The 26,778-nt window shown below is 40.0% G+C and overlaps 1 protein-coding gene across 10 annotated transcripts in view; it reads right to left on the reverse strand.

The window, feature by feature from the left end:
- The window catches only part of LOC6546210 (protein nutcracker), a 92,481-nt gene that overhangs the window by 38,921 nt on the left and 26,782 nt on the right, over positions 1 to 26,778 (reverse strand). For 4 of the 10 annotated variants that reach the window (XM_015157858.2, XM_026977615.1, XM_015157861.2 and 1 more), the window contains exons 2-5: positions 24,820 to 25,859; positions 13,866 to 14,030; positions 13,709 to 13,807; positions 11,692 to 12,138 (exon numbers count right to left, since the gene is read on the reverse strand). In XM_015157858.2, the coding sequence (XP_015013344.1) occupies positions 11,692 to 12,138; positions 13,709 to 13,807; positions 13,866 to 14,030; positions 24,820 to 25,675 (1,567 nt within the window). In that variant the 5' untranslated portion in view covers positions 25,676 to 25,859. Of the gene's footprint in view, positions 1 to 3,167; positions 4,003 to 10,116; positions 10,386 to 11,691; positions 12,139 to 13,708; positions 13,808 to 13,865; positions 14,031 to 24,819; positions 25,860 to 26,778 lie in introns of those variants that run through there. The other 6 variants (XM_026977618.1, XM_026977617.1, XM_026977616.1 and 3 more) reach the window with 3 other exon arrangements.

The raw sequence follows: 26,778 nt of genomic DNA on the forward strand, positions 1-26,778 counted from the left end.
CGATGATTGCCAAATTCTCTGTAAATTCGTTTAGATGTTTATTCAGTGAATAAACGTACTAGGTCGTAACTTAACTTAACTTAATTATTTGCATAAAATTGCAATACAGTTCCTGGTAATGCTTAACTTAGAGAAGATTTACTTTAAGTGAAACGATAAGTTTTCGAAAAGCTTCACTGCATACTCAAATGACAGCTTAAATCTCCGACACTTGTTACCATAACTAGGAATGGAACTAATCAGAAAAGTGTATATGTTTTTCTTGCCCGTAAGCAAAAAATCTTCTCTATCACACATGTCTCCCTGTCTTTTACTCGCAGTACACCCCTCTCTGTCCAACCACGAAAAACCAACTGGGCAAACAAGTTGGAGAACTAAAACGCAATGCGAACAAACAACATCTGTGGGATAAAACTAAATAAAAGTGAACAACAAATTCCAATAAGAACACACACACACTAATGCATTTCGACACACATATGTATGTACATGAGGGATAGAGAAGAAGAAGCATTCAAACAACCCACACAAAATAATTTCCGGTTCAATTAAACGCTTGTTTATTTATTTATTTATACGTAGCTTCTACGGGTGTTTTCTCTATGATCGGAGGGGTAGAAATGTGGAAGGTGGGAACGTTGTGTATTCGATTTAATTGTGGGGGCATAGACTTGAAAGAAGAAGAAAACGAGCCAGACGAAATTTCACTAATTTGTTTATGAATGAACTTGGCCCACAGAAAAGGCAAACAGAAAAATATGGCACAAATGTCAAAGATAAAATGGGTTTTTATTTAAAAGCTTTGGGATACATCGCTATTTGAAAAGCTCAATGAATTGCTCACTATAAATTAGAATTAAGATTATTTCAACTAAGCGTCTCTGAATAAGCTATCGTAATGACTGAATAACTAAATAATAAAGTTCTTAATTACTGCGAAATCACTATGAACATTTTTTATGCTGTCTAGAAAGTGGCGACCTTAGAACGGATTAGCAAATTGGTTAAGAGCGAATGCCAGAGGCGAAATTTATGCAGCTGCGACGGCACGAAAATTGCTAAAGGGAGAAAGGGGTAGGGAAAGTGGAAAAGATAGAAGTGGTGGCAAAGGGGGGATTCAAGGGGCAGATGGGAAGGCAAGGGCAACTAACCGCAAAATGATTGCATACTTTAATGGGCGAAGCACTTAGGTAGCCTCCTTTCTCCGCACTTCACCCCTTCAAACCCATTCTGCACCCCTTTCTCCAACTTTCTCCACGGTTGTCTCGATTTCCTCGCTTCCGCTGTAAAATTGCATCTGTAAAAATAGCGCAAGAATTGAATAAAACTAACTGGAACAGGAAAAGGGGCGGCAAACGGGCGTGTGCAACGCATAAATGTGAAAGGTTAGACTTGCAATGCGTGTCAGGAATGCAAGAGAGCAAAACAGAGAAAGAGAGGGAGAGAGAAGGAGTGGAGAGAAAGCGGCGTGTAACGAAAGGGTTAAGTGCTTACTCATACTTTGTGGTTTATGGAATGCATAAGCAAGGAACAGCTTAAGGGGAGAATCCACAGCGATAAAGGTGGAGAAAAGTGGTGGTTAAAAGGGGGCACGAGGAGCCAAAGGAGGCTGCCAAGTGCCCAAAGACATTCTTTGCCTTCGTAGGTCGCCGGAAATGCCCCAAACAAGTTGGTTCGAGTATGCTAACCATCCACAAGGAATCTCAAATTTCCGGTGTTAAAAATAAAGTACAAATACACTAAATACTTAGGCACGAATAAGTGAGTGGCAAGTATTTATGAACTTTTGATAATGACAGCGTGAAATGAAAACGCCTTCAAGAGCTTATGATAAATGGTATTAAATTTATTTATTTACATAATCTATTTGTTTTATCTCTAACTAACATCAAGATCCACCGGTGAAATGAAGTGCGGTGAAGGCAAAGCCTGACTGACCCTCAGGACAAGTAGAATACCCACAGAGGTAAACAAAAGAGTGCACTTAACCTCTAAACAAATGAAGCCACCGCCTCGTTTACCTAATATACCTTTCATATCCCACTGTAACCAGATAAACAAGCTCAAGGACCCAAAAAGTCCTCAAACATGCACCTAGAAGCGAAAACAACAAGGAAACTGCAAAAGGAAACATCAAAATCACGTTGCACTCAAAAAGGCTATCGAGTAATTTACACACAAAGACCAACAGCAAAAAAGTAGCAAAACCCACTGGAAAACCATAAAAAGCAGCCAAAAACAAAAAGTACACGGAAAAAAGACCATGCGAAATTAAAAAAAAAAAAAGTTAAAAATTATCGGGTTGCTATAAAAATGTTACAAATTGGTGTTAAGTCACTGTTAAGAACGAAAAAATTAACAGAGAGAGAGAGAGAGAGAGAGTAAAAGAGAGAGGGGACAATAAGGATAAAGAGCGCGCAGGATGCAGAGCGCAGGCTCTCATTTCCGCTGTGACGTCGTCGGTGACGTTGCATAGAAAAATGCGAAACTGCGTGTGCAGCAGGATGCGAGAAAAACCGAAAAAGCGTGACAAAATAGGAAAAGCCTCGAGCTGCGATTCTTTTTTTTCCGATTTTTCTTTTCCTTTGAGAGACGCCTAATGAGCGGAAGGAAAACCGAACGAGTAAGGTGGGAAAACTGTGGGCGGTGACAGGTTGACGATTGACGGTTGAGCAGCATTTAGTGGAAAGCCCATCTGACAGTTAACGCAAAACTTTTTAAAAACTTTTTTTAAAATTAGTCTAGAACTTTTCATAACTCATCTTTTCAACTGTGAGGCAAACAAGCAATATTTTGTATAACTTTCAAAGATGAAAGAGTTAGTTGAGGTCAAACTCTTTCGTTTTACATAAAGTTCAACATAAAAATAATAAATAGCTAATTAACTTATTTATAAGTCTCAATGATAATTACTTTGGCAATCAATTCCCATTTTCACTGACAAATAATATCAATGGAATGCATTTTGCTAATAAATTTGTGAACTTATTTATTAATTAGGGAATAGCAATGGTATGCCAGGAATACCATGAGCTTTAAAAACACAAGCTTTAAATGCACAAGCAATATTGTTTTGTTTTATAAGAATAACCATCTCCAGATGACACAGGTCTTAACTTTTTTGTCCAGTGTACGCAGTTTCTCATTTTAAACCTGAGTTTTCCTACCTTTGAAACAAGCACAACCCATGATGTAGCCCATCATCAGCGTGGCTTTGATGTCGCCCTTCGAGCTGATTCGCTTGCCTCTCAATTAACTTCTTATCCTTCGATTCCTTGAGGTTGTTGGAGTAGTTGTTATTGGTGATTTGGTTGGTGTTGTTGAGGTTCGGGTCTTGGGAAAGTGAACGACATTGGAAAAAGTGTGTTGTTGACAATGGCAGTTATGGGAATACACTTAATCTTTCGCTGCTCTCTGCCTTCTCGGCCATGTATAATTTAGCACGCAATCTGGGTTTATGGGACCTTAGCGTCGGGCCTTATCACTCTTAACGGTTAACGGGAATTTATGCAATAAGCCCCATGAAACTTTTATTTATTATTGCACACCGTTCATCATTATTAGCACAAGCACACAATTGAGTTACACTTGACTTTATCACATATGCTAGTTGTTGTTGATTGGTGTTTTGTAGTTGATTGGTGTTGTTGTCTATAGCTAATAAAGCCTTTTCATTTGATTTCGCTTGACGTTTTCGCTTTTAATATTGATTATCACTTAAAATTGGTTTGGGTTTCTTATATCGCCCTGCTATTTGTCTTGCCTCTCTGATTGCTTTTCCTTATTGGGCTGCTCTCGGAATTATCTCTGCGCGTTGATTGTGGAAAATGTACGCATTCTCGATGATTTCACTCGTTGCTGTTTAATAAATCCTTGTCGTTTTTTTTGTTGCTCTTTTTTCAGTTGTGCGTTTGTATTTCATACTTTATTATACTTGATTGTGCAGTTGTTGTGGTTTGGTGTGAGTTGTATTTTAATTTATAGTATCACAAAAGAGAATCTCTGACAGGCCAGCAGGAACCAATTAAAATTGTTATTAATAATTATGCGAAATTAATCATAAACATTTAAGGAAGCTGTAAACGCTTTTTGTGCTTGTATTTTGGTTTTCGGTTTGGGGAACATATTTCGGGGTTGATAAATTGAATGACTGTATGATGAAAGCGACTCATAGAAGAGGGCATTTACTCGGGAAATGTATTTTTAGCAGGGAGATCAAAATGCGTCAAAGTGCCGGTAACAAATTGGTTATTAAATTCAAGGTAATTGATTGCATTACATTCGTTTATGGAATTTCAGAATTTTTAATTTAGATTGTATATGCTTCACAAAATTTATCATTCATTTCAGGAATTCATCACTAAACACGATACCTTTATAATAAGCAAGCTCGTAAATCTTCTGAAGTTGAAATTTGTATTGTTGAATGCATAAATTGTGATAAATTTCGCGCAATCATTCGCATTTAATCACAACACGAATAAAAGAACTTTTAATCGATTACAAAAATGCCAAAATAAAACATTTTACGCAACCAGCTTAGTCCGCTCAAGAACACCCACAAACAATTTCACACACGGTTTAAGTTTCAAATGGAACTTCAAATGGGCAATGCTACCCACTTAAGAGCTACTGGCCTGAATTGCGGCCATATTTGCTTAAACAAGCAGCCCATTGTCCATAAATAACGGCAGACACAAACAAAAACACTAGCTGAGAAACTGTCAGTGGCCCAAATTGATAAAGATTATCCGAAAGCCAATGCGACAGGCACGGCGGCCGATGCCAGAAATGAAAAAAAATATATACACGCATATATATACATTGATATACAAAAGAAACTCTGACTGCATTGATCAAAAATCCACCAGCGAAAATTCCAATTTAAATTGAATTCAAGCTGAGGGTAATGGGATTCTGAGAACACATAAGAACCGCGAAAAGACAGAAATAAAAATAAAAAGCGAGAAATAAAATACCGGAAGTTGCAGTGAGACAAATTTCTCGCCAGCCAATTGTTCATAATTAAACACACACAGACCAGCGCCGAGCGAAACAAACATGGGAAATCAACGGACGACCACATCAAGTATACGCCACCATAAAAGTGAATTTTTTGCGCGCGAGAATTATACTTGATGGCGATGGCGCCCACATTCAGTACCAATATCTCTTCCATATCCATATCGCTCCCCATCTCCCGCATCTGTCGCAGTGTGGATTTTATGGCCCCGGCTGGAGGTCAGTAGCACATGCCCCACGCTGCCAGAGGTGAACAATTTCGAGGGGAACGGGGCAAGACATTGACATTGTCATCATTCGACTTTTATGGCGCCTTTAAAAATGTATCTCGAAATTGTTGCCATCGCTGGAGCGAAGATGGCGAAATGCGAGATGAGTAGCAAGTGGAGGAAGTGATATCAGAGGTGCGATACCGAATTTTAAACACCCTTCAACTTTTATAAAATAGAAAATAGAGTATTGATTAATATAATATTGAATTGCATCTGGTTTGTTTTCAGGAAACCATAAAATCTTGCTCAATTTGAGTGTTATATATATCATCTTCTTTAAACAAAGTACCTAAAAAAAAACATAACCTCTCATAAAGTTCAAGGGCCCTTCGCAAAATAGTAGTGTATGCGCGCGAAATGAAAAATGAAAAACTGAAAGATTTCTGTGTGCTGTTCAGTTTGTTTTTCGCCCATTTGCTCTTTGGCTCTGCCTTTGGCAATATGTTTACACTGGGGAATGCGAATACAATAAATCGGGCTAACGGCGAAAAGAATTTCGTAATTAATGAGCTCGAGGGCCGAGGCGTTCGAAATATAAGTTTGAACAACAAATTAGCCAAAGCCCAAGTAGATCGACCACCCTGCAGCTGGAAAAGTAAAATCCAGCACAGGAAAAGCTCTAAAATAATGCCAAGAAAAATGAGAAAGCGAACCCTGTTGAGTCATTTGCACGTGTTGGTTGTCTGGCGGACAGGAACCGGATATCCACATGCCGGAATTACGAGCTTCGGACATGCAACCGAAAAAAAAATATTTGAAAATGGGAGTGGTGGTTAGAAATGGGCGTAGCACGTCTCTATTTGGTCACCCCGATTGGGCTATTGACTTTGCACCATACCCTGATGTTTTTTCTGGTTTTTAATTAGCCAAATTAAACTCGCATACGAGTAAAAAACACAGCTGTGAATGAAAATCGATTTAGCTGGCGACTTTCCACATTAATTTCCATTATAATGGGGCGATGTTGGCAGGTCCGTTGGGAGGGTAAACAAATTGAAACGAATTCATTCATCAGGTGACCTCAACTAATGAGCCGGTCTGCCAAAACAAATAAGAAAACCGCATACAGGTGGAAAGTCTGGAAAACTTCAATTAAATTGTGCGGTAAAATTCAATCTTTGGCCCATATCTGTGCTTGGCTATGAATTTATTTCTCAACTTGAATTCAACGACCTGCAAAGTAGGTAACTGATTACGAACAACTAATCAAGCGCTTTCTGATTACCAACAGTGAAGAAATGTCAAGAAATGTATGGCTTATCACAACAGCAACATTCCTTAAACACCCTTGATGAGTAAGTTAGTGCCTTCTGCGAGAAGTGAGACGAGAATAATATAAATGACCTGCTGAGATAAAGAATGTCGAGGGTTTCTGAGGCAAGACAGTGGAAAGCTCCGCACACTCCCATTGGCCACAACTAATTGCATTATCTGGCTGACTCAATTTGGCATTGTGTACTCTATACATAGATGACATATACACATATATATCGCTTATCTTTCGCAATGCGGCTTTAATGAGATTTCAATTTAGGGAAGAGCCAAGCCAAGAATGGGATCTTTATTAGATTAAAATGCGGCGATTGGTGGGAATGGCAGCTGCAGATATTATATAATAAATTTTATGCCGCTGGCTAAGCAAATATTTTATCATAAATTGTATATCTGGTTTACTTAACAAACGTTGTAGCACAATTTGTGTGCCATTCTTTCTGAAAAGAATTTTGCTTGCGCAAATATTTAACCAGATAATGTATCAGTTTTCTTGTTATAAATATGTTTGGTACCTAAACCAAATAGGAGATACTTGAGCTTATGGGAAAATTATGAGCTTATGAGAAAAAAAATTTTTTTTTATTAAGTTAATTTAATCGTAAGATTGTCACCGTGTATACAAATTCAAGTGAATCACATATCCACCATAATAAATCATATACATATAAAAATATATATAGATATGTATATCTTTCTTTGTTGACTCAATATCTATATTCGCTGGCAGTTGAATATACCCTTATCTATTTCAGCAAACTTTCATTTTTCCATCAGTGGTCATTAACTGTAAGTACTTGGCCATAAAAATGAAACTAATGGCCATAACTCACTTAGGTAAGCTCCCAGCGGGTAGAGCAAAATTGAGCAACAGGAATCATACGACCCGCGGGCGCCTGATGAGTGTTCACTGTACGGCGCACTCTCATTACAAAGTGCGTGACCTAGCCCAACAATGAAAAGTCATTTTCTCAGCGGGAAAGGCTATCAGTTTGATGCCTGACACTATTATACAAAGTCGAAGAACTTGAGCACAAGATGATTCATTGCTGGATAAGCATAAATATCGGAGAAAATAAAGCACAGCCATTTGTTAGTCAAATCATTTTGAAATCATCACACACACACACTCACACACACACAATGGCAAACAGACTCCTCACACAGACGCACACTGATGTACGGCAGGAATGCAATGGGAAAACAAACAGGAAAAAGGTAATCGACCTCGTCGTGGAAAAATGGTTGCACAAGCTATAAGGCCACGAATCACTCGAACGAAACTGGTTTCAAAAATATAAAGAAATGAATAATCCTCATGCCTAATTAATAATGATAGAAAGTAAGCTTAGCTTGCAATTTAAAGCCGATATGGTTAAACCTTTAGAAATACAAGAATTTTGAAAACAATGCATGCCGCATGAACAGGGAGAGAGAAAATTAGAAGGATATGCCCAGAGAGCGGTGAGAAAGGAAAACAAAGGGAGAGCAGTGAAGAGGAGAACGAGAGAAATGCAGAGAAGCGGCGAAAGGGAAAGAGAGCCGCCCAATGGCAGGCAACACTTTTCGCAGCCGTCAACGCTGCGTATGCGTAATGTGAGCGAACAGTCAACAGAAAGTGGAATGGCGGAAAATTAAAGTTTACTGCACGCCCCTGTCTGCCCCCTTTTATATTTTTTTGTAGCATTCCCCCAACCCCCCTTTTCGACAGCTCCAACGACTTCCTGACGTGCAGGCGAGCGCAATTTATGGCGTGGCATTGCGTACTGCTCGAAAAAGGGGGTGGAAATGGAGCAGGGGCGCCTCCCCAAAGGGGGTTACAATGAGGCAACACCCTGCAGACGGACACTGGCGTATTCTTTTCTAGGCTAGACCACATAAACATTAATATTCAACACCTTAAATGACTGTTGTTCGTGTAAAACACACATATACAAGGGACGGTCTGCTTAGTTTGAGGGATAAAATTTACTTTTATCCAAATTTTGCAAAAAAAAAGTTATTTTTAGTTCCATAACAAAAATAAATTCTGAAAACAAAATTGGGGCAACACTGCGTATTAGTAATGGCCGTCAAGTAACTCAGCAGTTTTTCATTTTTTTTTTTGCATATCCTTAATTAAAAACTGGAAAAACTGAGGGAATCACCCTGTTTTCACAGACATGCATAAATTAAACTGCATGTTTGGCCAGGGAAAAGTGGGCGGGAAAAGTTCAACCGTGTTTAATTTGCCTTCTTACACTTTTCCTCTCTTTTTGGCCCTAATGCACTCGCATGTTGCATTTGCACAAAAATTTCCTTTTTGTGTTTTTCCGTTTTGGGAACGAAAATATTTTTGTTTCGCTTTTGTCGGCTTTGTTCGTCGGCGAAATACAAGAGGCGAATGTTTTCCTTTTTCTGCTTTCCTTTCCTTTTTTTCTGCTGCTGGTTCATTTGGTTTGTTGTTTGTTTTATGATTATGTGGGTGGCACTGACGAAGCGTTCTCCCCTTACCCGAATTTGCCTGTATTTTTGTTGTTTCGCTTAGTCAATTTAAATTGCATTTATTCAAATTTCGCTGACAGTGCTGGCGGTTTGTAAAGAATGCAATGACTGAGCAAAAAACTATAAGCAGTGGTTTCATTAAGGAAATGGGAAAAGTTTGCAGGTGGCTACCACAAAGTAAGTTTACGAGTTCGGGAAACGAACTAAAAATCCAAGAAAATTGAAATCTTGCATACAAATTAAATTGTGGGCTTGAATCAGCTGGTCTGCAAGTGTTATCCCTCTAATCCTTATATTTTTTGCGATAAAAAACGGACTGTAAAAACAGTTTAACTAAACTGTGATTAATTTGGGTGATTTATTATTCGCGATTAAATAACATATTTTTACACGCCCAGATAAGCATTTAGTACTTTTAAGCTGTGTTCCCCTAACCAGACGTCCCCGTATTTAACTGTGAAAATATGGAAATTCTGATATGAACCGGTTTCAATCTACCCAAACATGACTAATTGTTTGCAATAACAGAGTAATGTTCTAGTAAAGTACTTTTGTCCAAGAAAACTTCATATGTCGTTAGAAATTAGAGATCATCAATCAACAGCAATGTGCTACCAATTTGACATTGCGAAACTCGTACGTTTTACCGAAGATATATTACATTCATGATATCGATTCACGATTTCCCATGAATATATTTTTAAACATAATAATAATATTTAGAAAGTATTATCCACTTCCCACGGTCACATTCATTATCATTTTCATATTTTCCAACTTTGTGGCAAGTGCATGGGCAAACCAGACTCCTTGACCAAATTCTCAATGAACACTTGAGTCCCATTCTAGACATTCCAATTGGCGGCTGATTGATGGGTGCAGTAGTTTTTGAGGGGTATGCAGTAGAGTAGTTTACGATTACTTCCTCGTCGGCGTTTGTTTACCCTCGAATGGGCGGAATTTAGAGACCTGGGAGACCGGCGTAAAGCCCATGTGACTCCGAAAATAAAAGCACAAAAAGCGAAAGGTAAACAGGGGGTCGGAATGTGTAGTTAGTTGCAATTACTTTTGCGTATCGTTATTGGCCACTACACTATTATTATGCATTATATGACGTAGACGGGGTAAATTACGTATTAGTTATAAAGCACTTTACTCGCATAATTCTGCAGTAATATCTACGATTTCCTATAACGATTTTATTCGACTTTCGGCTGTATTTTTTGTGTTATTATTTGCTATATAATATTTATTTTTTGTTTTCGACGGACGCGACGAGAACGCGTTATAATGTTAACTGAACTGTATGAGAACTGAATCGAATGGAATCGGGTTTCCTATAAAAATGGCCCAACGAAAAAACGCGAGAGCGTGGAAGAGAGCGACGAAGAGAGGGAATGGAGGAAGTGGCGATAAAAGAGTAAGCTCCCCCGCTCTTTGCGAAATCGAAATATAAAATAAACAAAAGCGCAAAACGTGCGCAGACTGTGCGAAAGGGAGGGCGCTAGCGATGTAACCGTATGCCGGTTGCAGCCTCCAATGCGAGCGAAAGAAAGGGGTAGAGCCGGCCAGAAAGAGAGCGCTACATCCAGATGCAAACGACAATAAAAAGCTTCAAAGTTAAGTCAACAAGGCAGCGCCATGAAAATTTAATAGTCATCAAAAAAGAAAACAAACTGGACGATAAATGTACGAGGCTGTGCTAATTATCAGAAGAATGCCAAGACTCAGATGGAAAACGGAAGCCGAAAACTCTGGAGATTCCACAGTAGAAGTGCTTTATGCCCATTTAAGTGTTATGGCAAGTCCCTCCGGGCATCCCTACATTTTCAGCCACAGTCTGCCCTTCCTAAAACTAAACTTAATTTAAAAAAAAATATTTTTTTTTTAATAAAATTTTAAACTTTTACCTCCATAGAAGTATATAAGTATACTTAATAGCATTAAAAAGTTTTCAAAAGCTATAGATGTTCAAGATCGAAAGTTTCACTGTAACTGTCTGAGAATCTCATTTACTTACTTGCGATAAACTTTTAGTAAAGTGCCGCAAGTGCTCAGAAAAGATTTGAAAAGTGAAAAAGCAAACATGGATACATTTGCATATATGTACATATGTACATACATATATATATAAAAACGGGTGTGCGTGGGTGACCCTTAACTAGGCGTTAACTGAGCTCAAATGGGCTTTAAGTGCCTCTAATTTATGGCTTATGTGGATGACGAGAACTAGTGGAAGAGTCCAGCGCAATGGTCACTTAAAAGTAATGGTTAAGATCCATATTGCAGTCCCCAATACACGTATTTCGTAATTATTTAAACGTGCATAGCTTCCTCTCCTAAAATTTTAAATTTAAGTATAAACTTATGTGTTGCATACTTGGCGGCTGCATGTCGGAAAGTGCTTGTAGATATCATGTAGAAACCGTGTAAAAAAAACCTTTCAGTTTCGGTTTATTTGATACAAACATTATTGGAATTATAAATCACTTTTCAAGTTTTTGAGAATTATATAAAGTGTACCATTTGCACGATGTTTGCCTGTTGCGCCACCAATAAAATACTCAAATATGTAAATCCCCAAAGCTCCACTCATTCATAGTATCCCTAAAGCTTAATACATTTCTTTGGAGACACTCACCGTTATTGTTGCTGATGGCGAATCGCTGCTGCAGCTGCTGTGCCAGCGCCTGGTGGTGCTGGGCCAGTGGTGTTAGGGGTGGCGGTGGTTGCCCCACCCCCAGTTGCTGGGGCGCCGACTGCGAGTGCGGCACGCCGCCGCTGAGGGAAGACGTGTCCGAGGAACCGTCTCCGCCGCCGCCGCCGCCGCCGTTGCCACCACCACCCACAAGGCCATTGGCCATGGAATTCTGTGGATTCTGGTTCTGGCCGTTGAACTGCTGCACGGAGATCGAGTTGGGAAGTCCCTGGTTCAGCTGCTGCTGGGCGGCGGAGATGAGCGGATTGCCGGTGGTGACATTTATGGAATTGTTGGCCTGGCTCATGGAATTATTGTGGACGGCTGAGTTGAGCAGGGAGCCATTCGCAGTGGCTCCACTGTTGCTGTTGTTGTAATACGACTCCTCGCCTGCAAGTCAAAAAAGCACAGATAATCAATGTCCTATTGTAATCGAGTCCTTAGAAATAGCAGCTAGCCCATTCATTCCTTTTCATACAGAATACACAAATGGCTAGACTTTCGTTTAGTTCTTAACTTTCGTAATATAAGAAGGGGTAGTTGCCCTTTTGCAAGAGTGCGGAGGTACAAGATTAAATAAATTTTATTATTTAAAGAAATATATTGTAGATTTAGCTCCGTTAAAATATTTGTAACTATTGGGAGAACTAAGTCGATTTCCTTAAAAAATATCCCTAAAACATCAATTATATTGGAAATCTACAATTTTTTTAAGTTTGCCTAAAAAAACACCGCTTCACTTGAGAACCCATTCATAAAAGCTTTATTTATGTTGTATATAGAGACAGCTTTCTCTTGGCGAAAGCCTTTCTCTGGGTGGCGCCATCTCTGGTCGAGTGGCGGCAGAAAACTGCTTGCTTTGCCTGCCGCAAGCAGCTCAAAGTTGAGGCAGGTTCGGACTTCTTGCTGCACAGAGCACCGCCCACCGCCCCTTTCCTTTTGCTCCACAATCTCATTTGAATGCATTTCGCGTTTTATTGCGGACGGCTGGTTCTTGTCTTGTTTCCCCTTGGATGCCTCAACTGGCCATGGGCATGGACAATTAGCCGCCACTGATTAATTGACATTTAGCGGAAAAGTCGCGACTTGGCGACGAGACAGCACTCGTAAAGTCCGATGACAAGGCGCCTTCTTGAGGTACACGCCCCCATTGCCGCCTCATCGCCTCCTTCGCCTATTACACTGGGCAAAATATTAATTAAAACGCGAATTCTTCAGCCTCTTAGGTACAGCTCTTGATGTCTTTCAAGCGCGAATTCTTCAGCATCTTTAGTTTAAACTCCTGAAGCTTCTGCGATTTTCTCTCTGTACAGCCCGTATTTGTTTTCGCCTTTCACCACAACACGGCCAATTGACGAGCTGCCTGTCACAGCTCAACTACGCAACTCAAGCGGAAGGAAGACGCTTCTTCTTTGGCAAGCAAACAATTTAGCAGAGTGCTAACCTGTCTAGTTAGGCAGATCGAGTAGATGGGGGGCTTTGAAGGGGGGGCTATCACACTACAAGCCTTGGCTATATCGTGCGTGGCTTATGGCCAATTTCCGTTATGCTTGCGCTTTGCTTTGGCTGCTCTTCTGGCTAAGCCGCAAGCAAAACTTGCCAGCAATTGGCAGGCAACAAAAAGTTTTGTTGCACAAGCCAAACAGAAGAAACTAAAGCAGGGGTACAAATACAACAAATGAAATGGAGGGGGTCTACAAAAGTTGTGGGAATAATCAGCAAGTTCATTTGTGCGGTTGGCACGCATTAAGAGATATAGCAAATGTATACTTGTTTTTATTTCAGCTCGATTTTTTTGTGATTTTATTGCTATTTATATAGCCCCATTTGTTTTAAGTAAATACTACGAAGGAATCTACTCGAATGACTAACATTTTCGATTCATTCAAAGTAAAATTCCACTAAACACTATATTAAACGACTCTGTATGTTTCATGATGAAATATTTTAGGAAACTTACCTGGTTCTGGAATATTGCCCAGGGGACTCTCTGGCAATAGAATCCCCTTTTGCACTAGCTCATCACGATTGGCACGCACAGAAATCTTACGCTCCAGGGCTATAGAAATATCATATATATTATAAGTTCTAGATTTTAATGTAAACAATTTACTTACACTTGGAGGCCGCCTCGAACTTCTCGCTCTTCTTTTTCCGTCGCCATTTCCATGGCTTGAAGAATCTGCCCAGGGCACTGAGTTTGCTCTTCCTTTCCAAAGGTGGCGTCCTAGTGCCCGAACCCAAGCTATTTGTGCGTATGGCCGCTCCATTCTGTTTCTTAGCTGCAATCGAAAATTGAAAACGAAGAGGGGCAATTAGTAATTAGCATACATGGCAAACGTTTCAATGAAAACGCCCTGCCGGAAACGGAAGCGGGCGTTACCCCATTTTGGGCCACCGGTTATTAAATGGACGCATTCCACGCCCACTTTTACCGCAACTGCGGCGGAATGTAGTTTTTTTGCTGTTTTTGCAGTTTCATACGATTGTGCAATCATTAGCGAAATGCTTTGCAAGCTAGGAATTCAGTAATGCTTTTATTCACAACAAAGAAACACTAAATGCACTGGCAACGGTGCGTAAAATCCTATTACTCAGGTCATTAAAAGGGAGGATCTTTAAACTATTTATTGTGAAAACACAAACATTTTTCAATTGCTGATTGATTAGGCAAAATAAAAATGAATTTTATTCAGAATTTGAACAACCTATCAATCTTTTCCTTTTGACCAAACCCAAAAGATAATCCTCAGATTGAATGCAAAACGCTTCAAAATATATTCTCACCCATCGTCACTCAGGCGAATGAAGTTTCCCAGGGGAATCTCTTTATTTATTTCTTCAACTGGACAAATATTTAAATTCCTTCTCTGCTATTTGAGGCTCCATGTCAGTTTGCATTGGGAAATCTCTTTCCCAAACAATTGATGCCGAGGAAATGCGAGAAATACAGACCCGTCCGTACACAAGCAAAAGGATGAAGATAAGGTAAAGAAAAGTCAACAGAAAAACAGCACTAGATATGTCGACTCATTCCGAAGTTGGACCGACCAATCCCGCCCACTTTTCCCTGCTGTTGATGCTGCTTTTCCAGATAAGCTCTGGCATACAATGTGGAGCATAAAAAAGACTACACCCACATGGGGAAAAACTTTGAAGTGCTGCCTGCATTGAAGCGTTGAAATTAGGCTACCTGAGCATAGGAAAAAGAGGGGGTTTTTGAGGTAAAAAATGGAAGAGGGGGACCAACTGTAAAACTACTGCAAATGGGCTAACAACTATTTGGCTTCCTGATCTTCTTACCATAACTGGGCTTCTCTCGCAGCGACTGCTCCAATTGTGGTCAATTGTTGGTCAACAGCAGCAGCCAGTTACATAATAAAAACTGTGTGAGAGGGGGACAAGAAGTCCAGCATCTTTAAGTTGCTTCTGGTTGGGTTTTGTTGTGTATCTCGCAAATGTGTGTCACTTTGAGGGAATTACTTTGGCCAACAGCGGACGCCCCACAAAGAATAACAGCTAGGAAAATCTTTGGCTCATTTCGAATGGCGCCAACAAAGAGAATCGCAGAGCGGCGGGGGAAATGCGGAAAATACTCGGAAAATTGGGTGACAAATTCACATGGTGAACATTTTTATTCGGAACGAAATTTTAACAGTCACTATTTAGTTCGTGGAATATAAAGACTGTGGATATATTATGATACATACATATGGACTTGTAGGAATAACGTATATACTCTATTTAAAAACAAATTCATTTAGTAATGGTTCCCAGCTAAGCTTTAAAATCACTTTAATATTTAAGGCTTACAAAAATAAACTTATAATTAGTTACATTAACATTCGAAGCAAAAGCACTTGATTAATTCCAGTGATTCTCATTTTGTTTGTTATTGGTTTTAACTCATTTATTCATATGAGTTATTCATATGCATCTTCCCACACACAGCAGTTAATTAATTTCAAACAAATATGTCTTTCAGCGCAAAAGACCATAAAATCGGCATACCCAACAGGCTGGTAAACAAAATACACATCATCAGAATCTCAGCACGAGTCCAGAAATGTTTAAGGCGAAATGGCAATTTCGGCTGCGTCTTCCCCAATTTCCGCGGCTGTTCCCCCTTCTTTTTTAATGGCCCAAAGGGAGAACCAAATACAAAATAAGGCAAATAATGTAAGCTATATGCAAAAACACAAAAATAAACAACGCAGTCGACGTTGTCGTCATTATACAATTTTTATTTCATTTTCTTTACACGATTTTCTGTGGGGAAAACCGGTTTTGGAGCTTCGTTGACGTTTGAATGAATGCAGCAGCTTCCAAGATTTTGGCTTCGAAAAAAGCGTCAACGAATACAACAGCAACAACAAAAGCCAGTGAAGGGCGCGGCAAAAGCAACAGCAACAATATCATAAAAAAAGAAAACAGCAACAAAATCAAAAAAGTATTGCTATGCGAACGCGTGGAAAACGGGTTTTCGCGAAAGTTGTTGTCATTGTTCGCTTGTTGTTGCTCTTATTGTTTTTGCTGCTATTCTCGCTTGAGCGGCAGTTTTTTGTTACTGCTACAGTAAAACTTTGATAAAGTCAACTCTGCAGATGGATAAATATGACTTTTTTTATGATTATCATATCATTTTGAAACACAAGCCAAATATACGAAAAGAAACGAGGCGAAGCCTAGTTCATTTCCATTTTACCAATAACCACTGTACATGGTTTCGAATTTTTCGGGGCGCCCGCCAGATTCGCTTGAGGCCAAAACCGAGACAGAGAGAAAAGCCAAGAAATATGGCTGACTCTTGCTGGTAAAATGTTTTCTTCTCATTGTTGTAGGTATGTTACATGACGGGTGGAACCTCAAAGGGGGTACCAAATGGAAAACACAGCACTTGGCCAAAAACAAGCCATAAACTGGCAGCCAGATGAGAGTCAAGGAGTAAATGTATGAAAACACCCATTCGATATGCGGATAAATTATTACGAACACACAAATTATGAGTGTTCAAGCCGGATTTATGCAAAGGGTTGGTTCAAACGAATGCATTTTGCAGCTTCAAGAGCTTGGTTCGGAATAAGCTCGCTGTTTTTTATACTTTAAATTTACATTGAATAAAATAGAAGAGAACCTTTAACCTTTGACCTCACATACAAGACTCTGGCTTTATGCACAATATGTAGAGACATACGAATTCCGTTCTGTGTAAAATGTCAATTGGCGTGTTCCACTTTAAAGCGCACTACTCGCTTATAAATAAACAGAAATCGGCGCTGATAACTACACCGCAAACACGATGAATAAATATAACAACAACAAAAACTGGACAGCTAACAATAACATGGGGGAATTTATTTGCACAACGTGATGTGCTCAACAATTTGTTAAAATAACACAGAAAAGACGAGCTGAGAAATACACTAAAGCCGGGAATTTTAGCCACCTAATAAAGTCAAAGGTATATAAATTATTTCTACGACTTATCGCATGCAACACATTTTGTATTTGAGCCAACGAATAAATTACCGCAAAAGCAAAAGTGAGTGAAAAATCAGCGACTGTGGCTGACACAACATGTCAAAGCTGAAATCCCACAAAAAACGAAAAAAAAAAAAACAAAAGTTAATTACAACGAATTGTATTGGCGGTGAGTGCGTGAGAAAAATGTGTTATTACTATCGTAGGCATCTGTAAATGTAGATACTGTACTTATGTACATTATACTAACAAATGATTTCGCATACCTTTCTGGTAGTTTTGAAGCGTACAAAATTATAATTTTTAGGACTTAATTCAAATCACGTACTCATCTCTAGCTGAGTAAGAGAAAAAGCATGGCCCGAATGTCAGACAGTTTGAAGCCTTCGGCGGCAAGTGAAAAACTTGCAGAGAAACGAAAAAGTGTAACAAATTGTGTGAAAAATAAATTGCTAATTTTTGTACAAAATAGATTTTCGGCGCGGCTTCTTTTTTTCGTATTTTTTTTTTTGAAGGTTATTCGGCGCTAATTGAAGCCAGGCAACGGCAATTACAAATGAATTGAACGCACACAGTGGGCCCGGTCTAATGTGGATTTGATTGCAATATGAAGCCTGAAATTAAATGTAATCGTGTGCAATCGAATTGGCCAGTGAAAGGGGTTCGGTTGGGGGGATAGGTCGCGCCTGGTGGCACGTAGTTGAGCCACCAAGGTATCGAAAAAGCACCGGGCAACACCAGCAGCGCCAGTCAAATGCACATGCACAAAATTCAAATCGCATTACGTATACGCAACGTTGCGCAGCAAAGGGAAATCAGCGCGGGGTGTATTGATTCGAATTTGTTTATTTTTGTATATGTTTCGTGAATGAAGCGAAGCATTGAAGCAAAGCGGCGTAGTCATCGGCAATGACAAAATCCGAATCACTTTACATTGCCCCTAGATAGTTGTTGACATTGGGCAGAGTGACAGCTAAATTACTATGGACGCTATATAGAGTTACTGATTATTAAGATCTCTAAAAACAACAGAGAGCTCGGACTTAATTAATGGAATTTCGAATCAATGAATTTGTTTATTTAAAATGACATGCCTCATTATCTTTGTACCTTTAAGTGCTTAAATATTTATAAACTTAAGTTCCTAATACCATCTTTCACCTGCCATTCGAGATTTATCCTAAATACCTATTGTTTCAACCATCTTATACACCTGAACACAGTCAAACAAAGTTTCAGCTAATTGTATGCCGTTGCAGGCACAATTCCCATTATTTGCCAGCAAATTGCCGGCGTCTGTGTCAATGTCAATTAAGAAACCAATTTCCGAACTGATTCCCGGCTTCTCTGATTCTCTGCTTCTCTGCTTCTCCATTTCTCTATGTTTCTCCGTATTTCTCCCAGCACGAGAGAGCACGTAATTGGTCGAAATTCGTGTGGCTAACAATCGTTCAAATTAAGCGGAGAAGGAGACTTTATGAATAATGGAATGGCAATGAATCATGCGACGATCGAAGGAATGAACAATAACAAATTGCTTATTAAATGCTTGGTCATAAATCGCTGAAGACTTTGCAGCTGCCTCCCATTTTGTATACTCTCCTCCTTCCAGCTTTAATAGAAACCCTCATACGCCCAGTTGGACATTTATAAAATGCACGCTGCTAATTGCATTGACATTTGACTTCTTCCGAAGGGTTTTATAAATAGATGTGAACGCAGTCAGCGGCTTAATTGACTCGTGTGGTGGAGAAAAAATTCAAAAATCTCAAGGGTAGGGTATCAAATTTCAACATATTACAACTTTGAGCACTTTATTCTCTTGTTCATTTATATTTATTTAAACAAGGTTCAATGCCCTTTTCATCTACCAAACCGAAGGTAAATATTTACATACAACTTACAAGATATTTTGAAATCCAAATAAAGCCCCCAAGCAAGACATAAAAATGTTTTCAATATTAGCATACAATTTTGTGTAATTGCCAATTGTATTTCATTTGTCGACCTATAAAAATAAAATCGAACTTCAATTTAAGCACACAGCACATTTTATCAAAAATCCTTGAAAAATGTTTCGCTTTTATTTGGCATTTGTTTAATCAGCCCACAAAATAATTTTAGCAAATGTATGTCAGGGTTATTTAACTTTGCCTTTTATTTTATTTTTTTTTTGCTGGCTTTCAACAGAGAATTTTTGCATACCATTCTTTTTGAAATCAAAGACAATTTTCATTAGATTTTGGACAAATATTTAACTTATATTTACAAGCATTTTAAGCAAGCAAGAAAGGGAGGAAGGTATAAGTACAGAAAATAAAATGTTGGTAAACTAATTTGCGTCGGAGTCTTAAAGTTGTCTGAAAATTTGCATATAAAGTGTACAACATGTATGAGAGCATAACAAGTTGTCAATCTGAATAAATTACAGAAAATATTTTAAATACAATTATGCCCCTTGCGGTAAACGCAATTGAAGGCAGCCCATCCTAAATTGAGTGTAAAACTTTGAGCCATCTGAATGAATCCTAAATATCAAGATCTGTTGAACGAATCGCGTTGAATGTAAATTCTTAACACAAAAGACAAACTTTAACTACAGTTAATTGATATTTTTTACAATGGCTGCAAACAGTTTTTCACATCGGGAAAACTTTGTCCGCCCATGAGTGGCAAACTTTCCAACTGTCAAATTGGCCAACAGCCAGACAGATAAGGGAAATCTGGAAAAAAGAAAAGTGGGTAGGATGGAAAATGGCAACGCAAACAGAATCCGACACCTGGACAACGTCTGGTTGGATGTCTGCACAGGATGATAATAACGACGTTGACGATGATGACACTCAACGGAAATGAGCAGCATACTTTGACACATTTTGCACAGACTGTACTTAGTCTAGATATTTGTCCCGCCGGAAAGAGACAGACAGCGTAAGTGTGCAAGAGACAGAGCGAAGTGATATCAATTTTGAAATGGACTGGGCCCCAAAAACTCTTGACCTGCAATGCAGCTTCCGCTGTCTGGCCATCATTTGCAGTTCCTACCCATTAATTAAGCGCAGCAACCAGATGAATACTGACAGATACAAATCGGAATACATAAATGCACTGAGAATGCAGTGTTTTGATTTACACATATCTTGGAATATGCAGTACAAAGTCCTTTTTCTGTTGGGTTAGTTGCTTCGACTACATAATTAATCCTATTATAAATAAATTCCTATGTTGAAGCAATTCTGATAGCATTTATTTATTTTTATATTTTTCATGACTTTTTCCTCGCCACCCAATACACATTTACGCATTTTATTCACATATAAATTGAACTTTACAAAGCCTCATACATATTCAGTCATTAACAGCAAGCAAATTGCAATCTTTGTTGAATGGAGTGGAGTTCTTTTGAATGCAGAACTTTTTGTGCTGAACTCTGTCGATTGACCGATTAACATAAACATTTTTCTGATTAATGGCCAACGCGTTGGCTTTATGTTTTATTTGGCCGGGGTGCGGTCCATCCATTGTGATCGATCATTGTTCGATGCCACTATGGGACATATATACATATATAGAAATAAAGCTATAGTATTCAGCATAGTCTGGGCCAAGTTATTGGCACTAAGTGAGTTGGCCGAGGGTCATTACAGACGTCGGTTCATTAATCATATTCCACGGATCATCAATGGGTCATGGCTTCGATTCGTTGCCTGTTTTCTAAGTTTAGTGCCGAAGCTTTTTGTCATGTAAATGTGTTAAAACGCTTTCAAAACTTGGGAAATGAAGTTTCAGCCGGCGGCTAACTTGAACTTTGGTTCCGGAACGAATAGGTTTTTAGATAATGTCAGGTTGTGGCAGTGGGAATTATTTTTTCATTGGAAATTTCATGTTATAGGCTATAATTCAAATGTAGTTTGTTGCATAAACACACAACTTCCACTTGCAAGTTCTTGGTAAGCAATCTTCCGATTCCCCAATCGACCAGTAAATAAACACTTATCAATCATGGGTAAACTCACGTTTTATGCAAACAACTCTTATCTGGCAAAAAGCAAAGCCACAGTTCCAAAACAAAAGCACCAAGTCAAGTTAAAGCAATGCAAGCAACGCCGCTTGATGACTAAGAAAGTTTATCGCAAGACGGCGACAAAGAAATCAATTAAAAATTAACAAATATTTCTCACGTTGCTGATGATGTTGGATAATCATCAATACTGTAATCAATAGTAATCATTTCTAGCCGAGAGCAATTAGCACCTCCGATGGAACCCACACACAAGAACGCAAAATAATTGTAAACACGCAAAGAGGCTTACGTAAGAATCCAAATTCAAGATTGTAAAAACGCCCACTTCCCTTTTGCAGACATACCGAAAATAGAAGCATTTTAATCAGCCAAACATTCTGACGCCGATATATTGATTAATGCCGTTCGGTGCGATTAGGGCACCATAAATTCATAAAGAAAAGAGACAGAGGGATGACCAAATTTTTGCCCCAATGCCCGTCAATCGAAATAAAAAAAGGTGAACGTGAGAACAATAGAAACTAAATTTGGATGCCGACCATGAGTGGGTTAAAAAGTGTAAAAGAACCCAGGATACGCAGATTCCGGTGGGTCCATTGTATACCTGTCTTTTGTGGTGTATAAATAGCGGATCCGAGGCACACCCCCTTCAAAATTGTGCACTGACAAAGGCTCGAGACTCCTCTTTATCCCATTTGGGCCCACTTCATGTGTCAAGTTTCAAGTTCAGCATTAACCCCTAGTTTGTGCGGCGGAATTAAGTACTCAGATGTTATGTTCCCACTCTAATACATTTGCATTATATAAAGCTTGGGAAAAGAGACAGAAAATTACCAAATTACAGTCATGAGTAGTACTGGATCATTTTGCACCATCCCCATGTGGGGATATTCCCCAGAGCCTTTAAAGCACAGACCCCAATGGGTTAAAGAGATTATGCTGCGCATATGTGCTCGCCTGACTTTGTAATTATTATTCCTGCTACCGTTTCGACCACTTTGTTTGCTTTTTTGGCGTCCGCCGGCTTCAGCTCCAGTCAACTCGACTTGCCTCCTCATTTCAGCACTCCACGTTTATGGCTACTGTATTTTTTACGGCTAATGGGCAGTAACTGTAGATCTGACAGCGAAATTGGCGTGCAAATTGAAAATAGAAAAAACGAGCAGCGAGAATAAAAAACAAAACCAGAATCGAATCTACTTCAATGAAATTTTAGGGGGAGCGTCGACATTGTATAGAGTTTATGGCCTTATTATGGATAGGCGTACGGTGGAAAATTGAAAAAAAAAAAAAACTAGAACAGCAGCTTATTGATTTGCACAGCTGGACAGAAAAACTGAAGCAAAAAAGGGGGAAATGCGGGTATAGAACGATTTTCAGAAGACTTGCCCGCCAGGGAAAATGAATTGAAACGAAATTGAAAAGCGTTTCCAGGTGGCAAAGAGGTAAGGGGATCGGCAGTTAGTTCGATTTATGCTTTATTGAAGGCAATTTGTCGTTTGCCTTTTTTGGCAGCCAGTAATTGAACATCGTAAATTCCCATCGCCAGTGTTCACCCCGGTTTTTTGTTATTGATTTTACAATTTTTGCAAAAATAAAAAACGAATGTCATGGGAAATAACACGCAAGTCATTTGGGGGGAGCTATTAATTCGGAGATCAATTGATGATCAGGCTATAAAAGCTGTTGTTATATAAATGCTTGACAATTTCGCACATCACATCGTGCGCAATGAAAGTAACAAGTAACAGAAAACCCGATTTAATCGACAGCATTTTATACAAAATAATTGCAAAAATATTCAGGGAATGCGGCTAAGCCAAAAGCAGTCAAACAACAATAACAAAACAAAAGAAAACGACACAGAAACAAAGACGTTGACTTCGACGCATGCACAGAAAACAATTGGGCACCACTTTCGTGGTTAACCACAATAATAAATAATAAATATCTGATCATTATCTGATCAATACCCATATTCACATCAATAGCGATCAGAAAAGTATGTCCAATAAAGCTAAGCCCGTCTATTTAAACTTATAACTGAATTTCTTGAGGTGCACCTACCGACGAACACCTGTGCTTACGTACAACCGTCTCACATAACTGGAATGAATCATCGACTCTCGTTTGACACACTGAATTAGCCCACACTTCATCTCCTATCTGGTTTAATTTTATTTTTTACAGACACGTGCCCTCCAAGGCAAACGCATTAAAAAGCCATTTCAATTCTGCACATGAACTTGAAATCCTGAGATGAAACTGAGGCAAAGACAAAGGCAAGTGCAAAGCACTTTAATGGCATCTTTAAATGCCAATAATGTGAGAGAAGCCCCCGAAACTTAGCTAATTTTTCTAAATATAGTCAACAAGCTCACTCGGGGGCTGTATTATTTTATTGCTTTTATTGCGGCATTTCTCTCGACTCGAATTAAGTTTGCTTTGATTGATGATGTTGCCCGATTATGAGTCACTCAACTCGAAATATATGAAATAGAGAAAGAAATGCCAGGCGGCTGCGTTGATTTGCCCAGTGGGTAAGTGGGTTAAGTTGGCAACTGAGGTCCACGGTCCACGGTGATTTGTATTGACATGTCACGGTAATCGGATATGGGGCAGAAATGATTGCCACGATGACTTGTTGAATGAGACTAATAAAAGGTGGCAAATAAAGGGGGCTAATAAAATGAAGCACAATAATAAAAGAGCATAAGTCAAACAGTCTCCATTGATAAAGATATTCACATAAAATAAAAAAAAGACACCTCAGAACTTACAGAAAAAATTCGAATTTAAATCAAAGTTGAGGCGAATTAAGCAAACCTTTCGATTCAGATAAAGGCATTTCAGTTTGAGTATAATTCATTCAAACATCTGTTAAAGAAGTTTTCGTTTGCATGAGCATTTCAAACTTTAACTCCAATATTTTGTTCTTTTTTGGTAATTCGTTTTTTACACTTCAGTGCAGAGCGGAAATGTGATTTTTTTTCGTCGTTTTTCGTTTCCCATTTTCCACTTCTGTTTGCCCATCGACGGGCCCCAAAATGGTTCACTGCACTTGACTCTGCGATTGTGGGCGGCTGGGGAAAACAGGGCGGGGCTGCGTTCGGCAGCGGATTGGGTTTGTCAACGCTTTTATCTGATGCCTAAAGCGAAACAATATGCTGAATGACAGAGGGGAGCGCTTTGGAGGGGCACAGCTTTAATTCTTCTTCTGTGGGCACTGCACACACATCAGGTGTGACATATGTATGTACATACAGAGGGGCACAGGAATGGAAATGGGAATGGGAATTTTGAGGGTGCGGTCCAAAGGGTGTAGTTCCAATGGAATGCGGTTCCCCTTTAAAATTGCTGCAGCTTTAAAAGCAAACAGGAGGAGAACATTTTCAAAGGCACTTTTATAAAGGGTACATTACTTAACTTCAACATATTTCACTCATAAAGTAAACTACATGGGAAACGTTCTTTATGCTACTTTGCTTGTATAAAATCGCAAAGTTTGAGATATCATACAACAATCTGTACTGATCCTTCCCCAAGGAAAACCTGCTGAAACTTACCGCACTGCCCCCCGTTGATGGCCAGTCCATCCTTGACCGCCTGCTGCTGCTGCTGCGCGTTGCTGCTGTGCAGGATGTCCGATAAGGATAAGGACGAGGCGATGAGCTGGCGCTTCTCCTCGAAGTTGAGGAAGTCCATCGAGTTGCTGCGCTGCGGCGTGACAGTTATGGTCACCGATTTCTGCATTTTGGCGACCACACAGAGCTGCTGCTCCAGATCCGATGGCCCAGTGGACTGGGCGTTTGGCGAGTCCGGGGGCGTGGCTGCCTGGGCGGAGGGATGATCGATGCCATCGGTGAGATCGGGCGGTGGAAGCTGCAGCTGCAGCTGCTGTTGCTGCTGCAACTGGTATTGTTGCTGCTGCTGCTGCTGTTGCTGCTGTTGCTGCTGGTGCTGCTGTTGTTGCTGCTGCTGGTAACTGTGGTTTAGTTGCAACTGATGTTGCTGATGCTGTCCGTAGTAACTGAAGGCGGACTGAGCGGTGGCAGCGGAGTACGAGGGTGGACCCAGCGGCGAGTGGGGCGGCGCATGGGCCACCCTAGAGGCCGCAGCGGGTGACAATTGATAGCCACTGTTGCCGGGTGAGCCCGTCTGCCCACCGTCGTGTCCATTGATGGCCGCCACCAAAGTGGCCAGATTATTGCGACTGGTGTTGCCACGCTGCTGCGCCTGGAACTTCTGCTGCTGCTGCAGCTGTTGCAGCAGTTGTTGCTGCTGCTGCTGGTACGCCATCGGCGGATGTTGCTGCTGCGTGTTGCTGTTGCTGCTGCCGCTGTTGCCGCTGCTGTTGCTGCCGTTGCTGTTGCTGCTGGCCGTTGACTGTTGGCTGTGCAACTTGTTGCTGCGCAGCGACATGATTGTCGAGTGTGAAACACTCTTACTACTTCATTGTCACGTGACTTTGGTTGTTCGGCTAATTGGCGGTTAGCACGCCCGTGTGCGTGGCTTTTCCTGGGTTTTCTACGCTTTTCACACCCACTTCACTCTCTACTTGTGTCACTTTTTCAAGGGTTTCACTTTTCTTTCGGCGCCTTAATTGCTGCAATTAAAATGAGGTTGCTGATTGTTGGCGGGCTTGTTGCAAGCTGCCGTGTTTTCTGGGCCAGCAGGCAACAACAGCTACAGTTTAACTAGGCACTTGTCACTTGATTTAGCAGCAGACATTCTGCACATTAATGTTTCTATTTAGATCGCTTTAATTGCCCTTCAAATAATTCTATCAAAAGGCAGCACAAACCACGGCTTTTCTCTTCACCCACACCTGATCGCTTTTGTATTATTTTGATGAATAATTCAACTTTAGCATTAGAGACCTTTTATGTTCAAATCATTACTTAAACCTAACCTCATTTTGCATTCGGTAAATTGTATTATTTTAAGAAAGTTTGTATCCAGTTGAATAGTTAGTTATTGTGATTGCCTAGTCCATTTACTCAACAGCTTGCCCAGCATTTGGGCAGTGATAAAATAACACAATCAACAACAATATTCCTTACATGGGCTTCCCTTCGAGAAAATTAACTGAGAATGCATCCAGCATTTGCCACAAATGCCACAAAAGCCACAGTAAAAACACAGAACGCAACCACTTGACGTTGTCATCATCAAAAACGCTGCAATTGCAGACAGCTGGTGAAGATTTTCCTTGCCAAAAAGATGGGGAAACCCGGGGTGAAAATAGAGTGAGAAGCACACTGATGGAGTTGATGGAAATCCATCCAAGGAAATGGAGCATCATCATGTGCACTGCACCACTGCTCCACTTGAACTGAAACAAAAGAAGCTACAGCGAGCAGGGGAAAAGGGCTCCAAAGGATTTCTGGAGGATGGCCAAAGGCAACAAAGGAAATGGACAAGGACGAGGGAGCAAAGGGAGCAGAGGGAGCCGTGGGGGGAGCTCTTCAAATTGAAGTGTCCGTGGGGAAATCGAGTGTAACCAAGCCAAGTGGGTAAGGGAA

The sequence above is a fragment of the Drosophila erecta genome, unplaced genomic scaffold, assembly GCF_003286155.1.
Source record: "Drosophila erecta strain 14021-0224.00,06,07 unplaced genomic scaffold, DereRS2 tig00000021-arrow-pilon, whole genome shotgun sequence".
Classification (NCBI taxonomy): Eukaryota; Metazoa; Arthropoda; class Insecta; order Diptera; family Drosophilidae; genus Drosophila; species Drosophila erecta.